This window comes from Mustela lutreola, chromosome 12, assembly GCF_030435805.1.
Source record: "Mustela lutreola isolate mMusLut2 chromosome 12, mMusLut2.pri, whole genome shotgun sequence".
NCBI classification, from domain to species: Eukaryota; Metazoa; Chordata; class Mammalia; order Carnivora; family Mustelidae; genus Mustela; species Mustela lutreola.
Window position 1 is genome coordinate 54,081,794 of NC_081301.1, and position 14,349 is coordinate 54,096,142.

A 14,349-nucleotide genomic window follows, 5' to 3' on the forward strand; every position below is an offset into this window, starting at 1 on the left:
CTCCCCACAGCAATTTGGAGATTAATTGCATTGCTGCTGCACCGATTAGCGTGAGACAGCCATGCTATTCAGTGGATTATTTTAAATAAAATTAGTCTAACGATACAACTCTCATAGGTTTCCGTAGGGGGGGAAGCTCTGGTCAATTTTCCTGACATAAAGTTAAATACTTTAAATTACTCATGATGAATAGGCAGGATATTCAAGAAGTCTATTTTCTTTATAGAATAAATAATGTGGCCTCTGAGGAACCCAACCGAAGACTTATTAGTTCATGTCTGTAAGTTACAGTATTTAAGTGTTATTAGCTGTTCATCTTTTTGTCTAAAGAAATGACTCCTGGTAATTTATGGGCAGGTATTTAGATAAATATTCTGCTTCATTGCATTCTTTGCCTTTAACATTCTGATTAGATAGGCTAAATATTTATGGCGCATACTCTCATGGTGAATTGGGATGAGCACCGTACAGTGGAGAAGTCCAACATGAAGGGTCATCAAGAATAGTGTTCTTTGTCTAGAAAAAAGCATTCCAGTATTTTTTTTTTTCCAAGCAGTGTACCCTTAGGATTTTGTCTCCTACCACAGACACTATTTTCATACGTGGGGCTAAAAGTTGGATATTAATATCTTTTCCATCATTGCCCTGGGGATTCTCTCAGTTGCTCCCCACAAGTGTCAACAATAATGTTTTGTGTAACTCTCCATGCCCGGCCATGGGGGAGGAACTTAAGTAACAAAGTATATTTGATTGCCCCTCTGCTTTATTTCAGCACATTTTAATTGACTTTGGAAGTCTTTTATTTGTAGCTGTAAGGTCAGACCAAGTCCATCATTGGCTATCATTGTGTGGATCTGAAATTTTAAATGCTTTAAATATCATTCTGTCTGCTCGTCTGAGTAAATCAGCAAAAGGCAAGTGGAGATCCTGGAATTTAAAGGGTTTGGTATGTGTGTCCCAGCATCCTTGCATATGACGGAAGACTAGAGTTTCTGAATGCAGATTGACTAGAAATGATGGAAACCATTGAGTTTGATGTGTTCGATCTCCTTGATACCTCATCTTCTTTGTGTAAGTGACATCATCATTGGGTGACAATTGTGTTCTGAGAGCCCAAACTGACTCACTGTAGAAAACGAAGAGCAGAGAAGGAGGCATGGCTCAAATTCTCCCTAGGTCAGGAAGAACTTACATTGTTGTCTTGGGCTGAGCGTGTAAGTCTCTCCTTGAGTCTTCTGTGCTACCCAACGAAAGGATCAGTTCTGCCTGACTCTCAGGGGGGTTGTAAAGACAAACTCACCCATGCAAAGTGTTTCGAAGGTGAAGACTTTCTTTGAAATGCTGCTGCTTCTTTTTACCACTAACCGCTGGTTGGTCTCTGTGACTCAGACTTGAAAGGGCTTGTGGCCTTCCCAGCAAGGATGCAGTGTTCCCGCGTCCAAGTGCACGGAGTGGAGCTGTTGGACGATATGACTGCCTTTTGGATTGTTTCACCGGACATTCTGTTTTTGTTTTGTAGCCTAACAGCAGTGGTCAAGTGGTAGGGAAAGTGCCTGGCCATTTCACACCTGTCTTGGCACCCTCTCCCCATCCCAGTGCAGTGCGACCTGTGACCCTGACCATGACAGATACTAAACCCATCACTACATCCACTGAAGGTGAGGCAGCTTCACCTACAGCAACCAGTAAGTATTTCTGTAGGAAATGAGAAATGTCCATCAAAGGCACCATTGGATACCTGATCCAAGGTGGAGAACAGGACAACTTTTTGGACCCGATGGAGATTTCTCATTTATGTGGAACTAGCAGGCATGTATGTGGCCTGGCTATCACAAGCTCTCTCTTATCAAATTTCAGTCCATCTATCATATTTGAAAAGGGAGAAGCTTATTCGTTTGAATAAACAGCTCTAACAAAAATGACAAGTCATGCCTGCTCGTTCAAGGTATACATTGAAAAAGACACCGAATAACATAATGTAGTGTTTGAGGTTTCTCAGTCACCCAGAGAGAGAGCAGATCATTGTTACTTATTGGAGCATTCTTATAGAAATCAGTGTCCTTCACAAGGCAGATTGAATCTGTGCCTCTGGAAGATAATTGCACGTTTATATTACCATAGGTTATGTCACTGCAAAAAAACAGTTAACACAATATTGGGTGCAAATGAGGACATTTGGAAGCTGAGTATTAGGTACATGTAAGCTACCTACACTGTCATTGTGACTTTTTTTTATTTGTTTGTTTGTTTGGTTTATCATGATACATCAGGTACTATGCTTTTGAACACGGCCATAACATCAGAGATTTAGCTGGTGAACTTGACATAGAACATACCAATAAACCAATGAATCCTTTGCTTCTTCATACAGAATACTCATCAATACAAAGAAAATTATTACCCAGTTTTTCGATTGGCTTCGTCCAAACTAACGGGCTTCCTAGAACTAGTACAGTGGAATAGAGAAAGTTCCAGTCAGGAGGAATTAGCCCACGCCTCATCAATTACGCATTCCATATCTGAAATTCAGAGGTGTCATTTTCTTTCCTAGAACAAAAAAAATTGACATGCTCTGTTCTAAGTGAAATTACAGAAACCCCACTTGTTCTCTCTTTCTCAGGTTTTGGAAAGACGTTTTCTATTTATTTTTATTTATTTATTTATTTATTTACTTATTGGTGAGGGGGGCTTCTGAAAACCTAGGATGGAACACTACAAGAAAAAAGGACATAGTGTGAGGGTACAGTGAATTCAGCATTCCTTTCTCAAAATTTATGAGACCCCATAGCCTAATCAGTCCAGGTAGACTTGTAATTCCCATCAATAATCATTAATTTTTCTAACTGGTCTGTTGGTAGAGGGTCCAATGAACACTTCCCTGAATGCATAGTCAAGGAAGACTAAAAATTCTTTTGTTCTAAAGATTAGCTATGTACAGTACAGCCACCCAAATACTTTTAAAAGTGGATGTGTTGGCATCTTTCAGCAAAGTCAGCAATTTAAATTAAGGCAAATAGAAACAAAGATCTTTTTTTTTAAGTCTTTGAAAGACTATCAAGGGATAAATGATCCAAACCAAGTTCTAGAAACTTCAGGTACCTACCTACCCTTCTAGTGACATTAATAGATGACATGCAAGTGAAGATCAGACCCAAATGATCACAGCTCACTATGGGAGTGCTGTCAGCCTGCTTGCTGATACATTATTCTTGTACTCACCTACAGGTTGGTCAAAAAGGGATCTGATTTGACTAATAAAATTGCGAAATATTCAGAAGGGATATATTGGTTGTGTGAAGATGGCTGTATCAGCCCATTTTCCACTCCTGCTTAAAAGAAATAGAGTGACTTGTTTTTCTTTCCTCTACACAGACTTGTAGCTCTAGCTCTCGAGATAGCACTAATAATGAAAAATGGGTCATTGAACTGATAAGTCAATAAAATTAAAGAAAACACATAGACCAGGGAAACCTCTTTCTCATGGCTGAGAAGAGGAAAATACTGCGCGCTTGTTTTGCGACTCTCTAACGATGAGGCCTATCTCCAGCTGTCCATGCTGTCCTTTGACTCCCAGGAGCCTGGACATTCAGTGGGGCCCCTGGCTCTTCTGGCTGCCCTTGGATGGGCCCTTTATTCAGGAGTAATTAATAATGAATTGTGAGCATCTTCACTGTTTTAAAAAGTTAACCTCACAAAACCCTCAATGGATCTAATTCTGCAACCCTTCCAATGAACATGGCAGAATGAATATATTTGGTCAAAAAAACAAAACCAAAACCTTTTAAAGGTTAATGTCTGGATTTCTTATCAATATGATAGTGTTAAACCAAACATTTTAGCTTCCTTCAGAGCTGTAGATGTAACATGAGTGGTGAAAATGTAGTGCTTCTGTTTATTCCAGCACGGAGCAAGGAGAACGCTGTCGTGCCGGGAACTCCTTTCCTTGGGAAAACAAACAAATCTTTAGGAATAGGGAGACGTTTTCTTTGGAAAATTCACGGTGTATCAAAAAGCACCTCTACAAAAAGGACTTGCAGGGTGAGACTAAATAACTTTAAGAATATTCGCCATTGGTCCTTAGTGCCGGGTGGCCAAGACTTTCAAAGGTGTCACCACCCCTTCCCTAGACCAGTCGCAAGAAATCGACTTTTTGTGCTTATGGAAAAGAAAGAATTTTTTTTTCAAAAACATTTCTGTCAAATCTAAGGTCATTTTCACACTAAATGAAATACTGACTTAATTCACTCTAAATAATATAATAAGTAGAGAGGCTCCTCCCTCATGTTAGGAATATTAGATTTTCTCTTCAGTAAGACATGTTTCATTTTGTATCATTAAGCACATCTGCTTAAATCCCATTCATTACAAGCTTTCACTTTTTCCCAATAGACTTTTAGTCTTACACTTAGAATCACAGACTATCATTGATGCTCGCATTATCAGACAGCTACTATCTGGTGAAACATGACATGTAGGAAAAGGACCCTTCTACTTAGCCAGTCCTTGGTTCTCCTGCCGGACTGTACCAGAGCCTAGAAGCGTGGGATACCCATACCAGAGGCTGGGATGTGGTTAATTGGACAGATTTTTGGGGAGGGAGGTAAACGGGTTGAGTTGAGGTCAACTGCCAATTCTTTAATGTCACTTGGTGTTCACTCAGACGAAAGAATAAAGAAATAGAGACACTTTTTTTTTTTTTTTTTGGTTGCCTGTCCCACGTCCTGGGTTTTCTTTTACATGGACAGGGTGTTCATTCTGATAGTTCACAATTTTTATCTTTGTTTTTGTTCTTCCTTAATCAGCCTACACAGCCTCAGGCACATCTCAAGCCAATCGATATGTGGGACTAAGCCCAAGAGACCCATCCTTCCTACATCAGCAACAGGTGGGCAAGCTTCACCCAGGTGTGACGGTGTAGCACGCTTTCGCATTGGTGCTCTCTCCATGCTGCCTCTCAGATCTGGACTCAGAACGGGGCTCCCGGGGCTTCTGGGAAAGAAACTGATCATTTCATTTTCCAGAATATTTTCTCATTTATCCTTTGTTTCTTGCCTCTCTAAACAGGCTTGCTCAAATTGGCTCAAGACCTTTTCCATCTCTGTGACCTCTATCCATAACATCCATGAGTAAACTGGGTCTCGGCCAGGGTATTTTCCTCAGTCTCATTGGCTATTGAGAACTTACTAGCCTTTAGCTTCCGAAGACAAAAAAATTGAAAACTGATTAAAAAGCCCATTAGGGTAGAAGCAGTACACAATTTGTGTTTTTTGAGCTCTTTCATATTTTCCAGATGTTTTACTCCTCATTTTGGACTTTTAGTCCAAGAGGATGAGTTATGAAGCTAAAATCTCGGGCGACACATCATTCCTGTTTTAATAGGTTTAAATTGGTTTACTGATTTCAGATGTGATAAAACACTTTTTTTTGTTCTGCTTTCTTACATCATTTATGTTTCAAGTAGCATTTTAAATTTCACATCTCATTAATGCTGTAAATTTAATGCAAATGAAGTGTTTACCCAAACTGTGAAAATATACAGCCAGGATTAATGGTGGCTTATAAACAAATTAGCCACAGTCAAAAGCATGGAACTTACCAATACAGAAATCCCACGATTCTAGTTAAGGGATAACAGAAATAATTCTAAACACTTCAGAATTTAAATATATTTTATGATGCATATGTTTGCTGCTCTCAAACTCTGATAACAGAGCGGTTCGAAATAAACAGCGTGCAAAATATTAAGTAGGGAAAAGTAGTCTATGAATAAGAAAGAGCTGGTGTAACTAACTGGCTCTTCGTTCGTAAGATGTATGGGCTTATGTCGCATCTGTCTGTTTTTACGTACACGGTCAGCCTGCGCAGCAGGGACTCATCCCTGCTTCTTTTGTCCTGGACTCGCCCACCTAGCTTGTGTTGTGTCGTTCTTAGCCATGCCTCCTGCGGAATTCCCAAGTCCTGCCCAGTTGCGGACCAAGGTAGCAGACCACGTAGATCAAAGGTCACCACATGTAGAGTTCAGAGAAAAATCCTAAAGATGATAGCTTATTCAAGATACTTGAGGCTGTGCCAGAGTTTTAAAAAGCAAAACAAAACAAAAGAGTGAGAACTAACTGAAAACATCTGTACACAGTTACAAAAAATACCAAATAATAATTAGTGGTTTTGCCCACCATTGGCTTTTCAACATAATTCTCTGGAATGTTGCTTTTTTTCACCTCTAAAATTGCTATAATATGAAATGTGTTATAATTACTATAATATGGTTCTATTTGACAAATGTATATGTTCACTGTATTTTTTAAAAACATATGTAGGATTTATAGGTTCAGAGGCTTGCTCTTTTAAAAATCATTCCACATATTTTCAGAAATATTTTTACCATGGGATTTGCATTATTCTTTATGACACATCTCTACTTTCTAGTTAATTTTTAATTCATAGACACATGCCTCCATTATTTAAACCTTTAGCACCAAAAACATTAAGATTATACCCAGTTTCATGTATTTAGAAGTAGTCTTCCCATCCCCCTGTGCTCACCCACGGCAGCTTTAATATTCTTTTCATATCTGTATTTATGATTCACGTTATTATGATCACAAAAGTTCATCGTGCAGAAGTTACTTTTTTCACTTATCCCAAGGATAGATCAAGAAAACTTAGCAAGCCTCAGCAAAGTGTGAGTCTTCAGAGAGATGGAGGTCGGAGCACATTTTAATTGGAAAATACACACACACACACACACACACACACACACACATGTATTCTGGAGCTACAGACTTTTCTTATCAAAGACCACCACTTCTTGTTTAAGTGGACAGTGTCAAGTGAAGACCTGTTAACAATGTAAATAATATTTGTTTGGTCAAATGCAGTTGACGTTTATGGAACGTACTGGTATTTACCAGGCAAACGGATAATTTGCCCTGCGCATGATGGAAGACTTTGTGCTACTTTTTGAAACAAAGCAGCTCAATATACCAAAGTTATAATGAGCTACAATTTTGAGGCATGCAGAAAACATGTGCGTGCATTTCATACTGTACGCGAATATTACTGAAGTAAGGTTCCAGTTAAAAGATGATTACTTTTATGCTTCTAAATTTTAAAAGAACCATTGAGCTGAAGTTTCAGGCTTACTATCCAGGAACAGAGGGACAGGAATAGTTTAAGTGACTGCAGTAGAGTAAAGGTTATGCTTTCCCACAGCAGAAATGAGATTGATTTACTGTGTCCTTTCATTACTTTACAAAGATTTAAAAGAGACCACTCTTGTAACAGCAGGTTCTAAATGCATTTGGTTTAAAGCACTCAGTGATGAATGAAAAGGAAAATCAAGGGGTACATGAAATAAAGGTAATCAATCATTTTATATTAGCTAGGAGAAATTCAAAATTAGAAAGGCAATGGATTTAGTCTGAGAGAGTTCTTTTAAACATTCCCCATAGCCTTTAATATACATGACCCCTTAAGAATAAATATTGTTGCCAGGTACATTCTTCAGTTTATTGGCGGCTGCTTTATAAAGATTTATCCTTTTAGGTTATGAAAAGTATTGATGTGTAATGTGCAGTGCTATTTTTTCTCAGAAAAGAACTTTAATATAGCCTACATAAATTAGGGTTAACGATAAATTTAAAATTGTTGAATCATTCTATCTTATTAATAATCTTTCCACAAGATGATAATAAAGTAGACCTTTCAAAATAGTCACTTCTAATACACAAGGCTACTGGCCTTCTTTGATTGAGATGGCCAATGTTAAAATTAACCCTATGTTCCACTTGTAAGAGTAATATATCCATATCGGCAGATTTGAATCCTAAAAGTATATGCTTTTATGCCCATCAACTTGGTACACATACAGCTGTTATTAGTAATTATACCTCTCTGTGCTCCATGATAATGGTTATTACTGATTCTTATCGGTCATTAACTGACTTGAAATACTAGATTTTTTCTGACACAGGAATTTCACCTGTCACTGCAACTATGATATCTCATTTGAATCTAAAAATAAAAAAATCCATAATCATGAAGAATAGTTCAAAAAGATTCATGTAAACCAGTTGATAATTTGCCATTAAAAACAAACCTCTCTAACTGGTCATGATAATCAACTCATGCCGGCTGATCAGGACTTGAAATTTTTCTTTTATCCTCTACTACAATCTTGTGTGTTGTGTGGTTCAAGGTCTGGAACTAGACTGTCTCTGGGGTGATTGGCTTAGTTCATGCACTCACTGTTGGCTTGGGAAGATCTTAAAAGCAGGTATCAGTTGGAACTCCATATTCTTCTTTAACTTTCCTGTTGGAAGATGGTGTGGTGGCTTGAGGAACTCCTGGGTCCTGCTTTGGGAAACTGAACTCTGTAGTCTTTCCTGACTAAAAAAGAAATGTCTTTTTTATGATTTGGAACTTTTCACAAATGTCAAAGACCTCCTCTCTGAGTTAACCTCACAGAAGTTTAGTAGAACGCAGTGCTTTCCTTTCCTTGTACTGCACGAGGGCATGTGCACATGCACCACGATAGGCAAGGGGGGAGGTACACGTCCCAAGTTTTGTCTCTCTGAGAAAAAGGGAGCTCTATAGCAGAGTCTTGGATGTTGCTCAGTATTTGAAAATACAGAAATTATTCCGTAATCCAGTCTACCTATTTTAGCATAAATGGCGAATATGAGACAACTTACATGAATTAGCACCAGTTCCTTATCTGGTCAACCTCACCACGAATTTGTTAAGTCTCAGGCCTTCTTTCTTTGCTCTCATAGAAAGTTGCATGATCAAAGAGGGTCTAGTTACCTTGATTTTCACCCTTCTATTTGAGTGTAAGGTTGTAATAAAAATATAAATCTTTACTATTATACATCAGCATAAAATATTTAAAAAATCTTACTGCAAGTTGGAAGTAAATGTTTGTAGCTAAGAAGCTTCTCGTTTGGAAATAGAAGATTACAATTCAAACCAACTATTGAAAGCATATAAACTTTTGATACAGATTTGAGATTTTGATAAAATAAATGGGAGGTCCCTCTTGCCTTTCCAAAGGGAGACAACAAAGTCAAGTAAGCTCTAGTATGTAAGACATAAGGCTTATTTTCATCATCTCTCAAAATAATAATCTCCTGACTATATATAGTACTTACTGTTACCTCTAATGAATGCACAGCCTGATCATCTCAGGTCCTTGCATTACATATGCACACAACTGCATGGGTTTTATTGGTGCTTGAGCTTCAGCATGTTACGACTCTTGCATGACTATTTAATGCTATTATTTTCAATTTCAATTACTGGGCCACCTTATATTAAAAATATTTTCAACACTTTCCTTGATACAGTTTCACAACTCAAATTTGGAGGTACTTTTCGTTATAGTGGACATGTCTGTTACACCAGATGGCCTTCCTAAGACATTGCCTCTGTAGGATTTTTTATTTTATTAAAATAATTAATTGAAATTTCTTTACGATGTTTGTCCTGGCAAATGGGAAAGCCAAAGCTAGGTACATTGAGACCACTGTGAAGAGGTAGTCTTTTATTAGAGGCAAGCAATTGAAAGGACACAAGTGGACGATCAACAAACCTTTCAATAAAGTCAGGAAGCAGCCTATCAACACACTGGCTGTTCTTATTGTGTCTGTTATCATAATTGACAGCTTGACGTAAAACCCTATCACATGACTTCTGGGTAGGTATGTAAATGGATAAGAGGTCACTCTTCACATATGCTAGCTGGAGAGGAAACACATTTAAAGGAAGTTTCAGTCAAAATAATGGCATGCAAATGTTTAGCTTTTTGGCTAGTTCTTAAGTTTAAAAAAAAGAAAAACCTTCCAGGGTCTGTTTTATCATTCATTTATTTATTCACTTACTGTGAGTAGTTATCAAATGCTAATATCCACACTTGATCTTAGCCAAAAGCCCGAGAAGGGATCAAATGCTAATATCCAGATAAACTATTCTAATTACTGTAAAAATAAAGTTATGTTTGCTGTAACCTTAAATTCAATCAACAAAATCACGAGGGAAAAATTGTCTTCTTCACTGAAAATATTTACTTGAAAAGATCTAAGTTGAATCAGGGAAGTAGAGGAAATTCTGAAAGTTATAATTACAGCCATTTTAGCCTTAAATATTCTTGGGCTGCCCATGAAGGACAAGGTAGGAAAAGAACAGTGATAGGTAATCTAGTGTCTTGGGTGAGAACCAGGGATTAGGAGTTTGCAAGTATTTCAATGTTGACACAATCAGGGCATGTCTGACCTTGGACAAGTCCATAAACTTTGCTCTCCTGTATCTTTATCTTGGAAAGGAAAATGTAGAGGTTAAATTACCCAATCTCTGAGTTCCCTTGAAACCTTAAATTTTACAAGTTAAAGTAGTCTCCATCTAAAAAAGCCTTTCATTTTCTGATACTTAATGACTCATGGTCAGCTATGTTTACTTTGTTCATGGGTTATGCATACCCATTTAAAGTAATTCTACTGTACTAATTCAATTAAATATCAAGAAGCATGAGTTTTAGAAACTGACATTAGAACTTAAGGTCCCAGGATGATTTTGAATATCTTTTTTTTTTTTTTTAATGTGTTATCTGTCTTACATATAACAGTTTCATTCTGAACATTTTGCTTGTTCATTCGGGCTACACCCCATTCATTCAGAGGCCATTTTATTTGCTCCATGGTGAGTAACTAATAATCTCAATAAAATAAAATTCCACTAACTTAAGAGTTAGAGGAGAGTTTGGATATCGGCATGTTGATCTTTTTAAGCACCCCCTCAAAAACACCTCTCCTGCTCAAAAATCTGTTTCCCTGAGGTTATCCGGAGAAATGAAAAAAACCTGAGAGAACACAAAAACACACTTTTCAAGCTATTCCCTTGAGGGTCACTGTAAACTTAAAAAAAAAAAGTGAGAAGGTAAATTTGCCTGTGTTGATTATTCTGTTTACAGTTTAATGGTTTATTGGTTCGACTGAGAGCTGTTGTCATCATGAAGGACTGTTAGTACATTGGCCTGTTTGCTGAGTCTAGCAAAATAGAACATTTTGCTTACCTTCTTTCCTTTGTTCCCAAAGCTAATTGCTAAGCATTTAACAAAAGCCCCTGTTAATAACAATGGAGGGCCGTCACTGGAATAAACGAAATCTTAACTCTGAAATCACAAGCAATATTGATCCTTTATGGCTGTCAGCTACCTACCTATGTGAGTCGAGTGTAGGTAAGGCTAAGACCCAAATCTCAGGTGTTTTTCCCTTATGTAGATATTTTTTTTTCCTGTGTAGATTGTTGAGGCCAGCTGGTTGGACCCATCCTTGTAGGCAAGGAACAATGTTTCCATTCCAGAGACTTTATAGAACTCCATCCTAAGAACATCCGCAGTGAAAACTTTACCTTCACTTCTTTCTTAGCTGTTTCCACTATTTCCACCTTAACCCTTTACTCACAGCTTTTTTGGAAGAGAATCTTACTTCTGTACTTCACCTTCTGCGTGCTTTTGGAATTCCAAGTATAATTGTTTTAGTATAAATTTTACCTTAATTTTCTAGGTAGTCTAATTTCATATTGGTAGATGCATATAAATTAAAGAATTAAAATTATTTATGTGAGTGTGCATTTCTATAAAGATATGGATATGCTGAGGTCTGTCAAACTCTATTATTGTTATAAAAATAAGAATTGCTGTCCATCTCCATACAGACAACTTTAACAGACTGAATTTCTAAACTCATCAGTACCTAGTGTTTTAAGCTTGATTACATTGGAGAAAGTGAGTCATTTCCTAATTCTTGAGGGAAAATACTTGGAAAAGCCATTACAGTGTTATTGAAGCTTAGGTACCACTTAAAATTAAAGTTTTAAATTTTAATTTAAAAGAAATTGATAGCTTAAGTATGTAACACTGACTGTCTCGCAGGACAGAAAGCGAGGAATCCCCATACCAACCTTAAATAACAATTATCACCTATTATTTTAAATTTATTTAGAGCATAATGTAAAAAGTTTTTTTTGTTGGGGATACTGACTTATAGTAATACTAAGTACATTTAACATGGCCTCCAAAGAAGTTTTAATACACATAGGATTCACCTTTTATCACCTAGAATCTGGTCAAAATTTGTCAAACTGTCTTCATAATTGATCTTATTAGGAATAATGTCATGGAAATCTTTAGTGAAGGGGTGATTTCTATTTTAATTATTTGTTTCCCCCACCACACCATCACCTTTAAAATTTCACTTCATCAGGAAGTTTATTAATTCAAAGATGCTTAATGCAAAAGAAACTTAATAAAGTAAGACCAAAAAACCTGTACCTGTAAAGTCTCTTGCTTAAGTGACTTGGCTTAAGTCATTTATAACATATAAGCATGTACACACCTGTCTTCTCCGAAATTTTTGGAAGTGTTGATAAATGTTACCTCACAATCTAAGTAGCTAACTAAATATACTTTTTATTTTTCATTTTCAGTAACAGAGAGGAAATTAATCCAATACAGATTAATATCTTGCCAATTTCTTATTGCTAGCTACTGTATTCCATGATCGTTTTGTATGTATCTTATCATATTTTCTGTTTGGAAGAAAATATTCCAATTGAATTTATCTTAAGTGCGGATGAAAGCGAATAGCTGTAGTCAGGTTTAACCCCTTTGGGACTACTCTTAGGAAAGAAAAGTCTAAAAATATATTAGTTTTAAATCTTATATATGTGGCCAAAGATAGCCCACCTGACATCTTTTAGGATGGTAAACAAACAAATAAATGAAACATGGGCAACATGTGAACAACAAAAAAACTAAGCAGTTTACAAATGCTTCCTTCCAAGGAGACACAGTGTTCTGTAATTATTTGTGAGACAAGTCCGCTAATCAGCGAGTCACATTTAGGCTCTCGTGACTTTGTGACAGCATCTTTGTCCGGACGTCTCTCCAGTCTAAGCTGAAGGCCCCACAGAAGCTAACCTGAAGTTAGCGGAACTATCATGATCTGTGCCTGAAGAGACACCTACATTCTGGAGAATGTTTAATTGAGTGAAAACTAGGATTTTCATTGACTAGAGCAGAATCAATAAGTGATCCCTAAGGTCATCTTTACACGAGCTCAAGTTTTTTGGTGTTTGTTTTTTTTTTTAAACTGTTTTTAGATTATTTTCATAGTACTGCTTTTAAAAAACATTTTGAAATAGACAATCGGCTTACTGTTGGGATAAAAACAACAACAACCACCACCACCATGTTCAGGCTGTCCCATCACATTGCATTACTGATTAGAGTAATGCAAGTAATTGGAGAACTTGTCAAAAATCTCGTCATAAAGTTTGTGATCTGTTTGATTTTAAAACTAAGCAAATACACATTTTCTCCATCATGCAAGGTTGATGGTCCATTTTAAGAATATTTTTCATTCCAATTTAATTTTTTTACTGGTTTATGGCTTCTTTATGAATATAGTCTGAGAAGAATCTATGTATCTATCAATCTATCTGGCCATCTCTCAATCTATCTATCTATCTATCTGTCTATCTACCTATCCATCTGCCTACCTACCTACCTATCTACCAGCCTACCTTAAGGGAATTTTTTCAGTTCTTTATAAAATTACTTTCAACTAAATTATCAATATAATGAAAACACATATTTTGGAAATTTTAAGATGGTATTTTTGGAGACTCATAGATCTGTAGAAAAGTGCGCAAAACGATTATTCCAAAACGCCAGAGTCACTATTACTTAGAATGTGTAGAAACCCATTGGTTTAACAGGAAACGTAAAGGTTCTTAATAGCCAATTTTTTTTAGCCTTAACATTATCAGAAAGGATTACAATAATTTACCATCAGTTTAAAGGCACTTTGGCTGCAATCATCATCTTGTAGAAATCCTCACTGAAAAGCAGTAAACAGGGTACAGCGGATTGCTGTAAGTCATCTTTCAATGTGAGACGCAGCTAATTTACAGCATGGCTACCTAACGATTAAAAACCATCATCTTCTTGTGGGCGCTCCCCCTTCGCCCCTGCCCCAGCCCTCTGAGCCAGATAAGTTTACTTTCTTAAGCATAAAAATAAGCAATATATCTTTTTCAATAAATCTGCTAGCACTGTAGGGCAGCTGTGAACCAAACAGAGCTGGGTAGGGTTACTGGAACCCTCTTCCGAAGGGCAGAGCTGATGATTCCAAGATCTGGGAAGAATTTGTTTCAGCTTGTACTCAGAGCATTCCTCGCTCTATTCCGATGGGGTAATGTATTTTAAATGCCATTACTCTGAGTTTAAAAATGAAAGTAGAAGTTCTTATCAACTCTTCCTAAACAGTGCCACTTTGGCTAAAATAAAATTAG

At 37.0% G+C, this 14,349-nt stretch overlaps 1 protein-coding gene across 13 annotated transcripts in view; it reads left to right on the plus strand.

The window, feature by feature from the left end:
* Window positions 1-14,349, plus strand: part of NFIB (nuclear factor I B) — a 436,690-nt gene that overhangs the window by 400,933 nt on the left and 21,408 nt on the right. For 5 of the 13 annotated variants that reach the window (XM_059142332.1, XM_059142331.1, XM_059142337.1 and 2 more), the window contains exons 9-10: window positions 1,520-1,685; window positions 4,803-4,885. The exons of 3 other annotated variants lie outside the window; for them this stretch is intronic. In XM_059142332.1, coding sequence (XP_058998315.1) covers window positions 1,520-1,685; window positions 4,803-4,885 — 249 coding nt within the window. The remainder of the gene's footprint in view (window positions 1-1,519; window positions 1,686-4,802; window positions 4,886-14,349) is intronic. 5 more of the 13 variants (XM_059142333.1, XM_059142338.1, XM_059142336.1 and 2 more) reach the window with 2 other exon arrangements.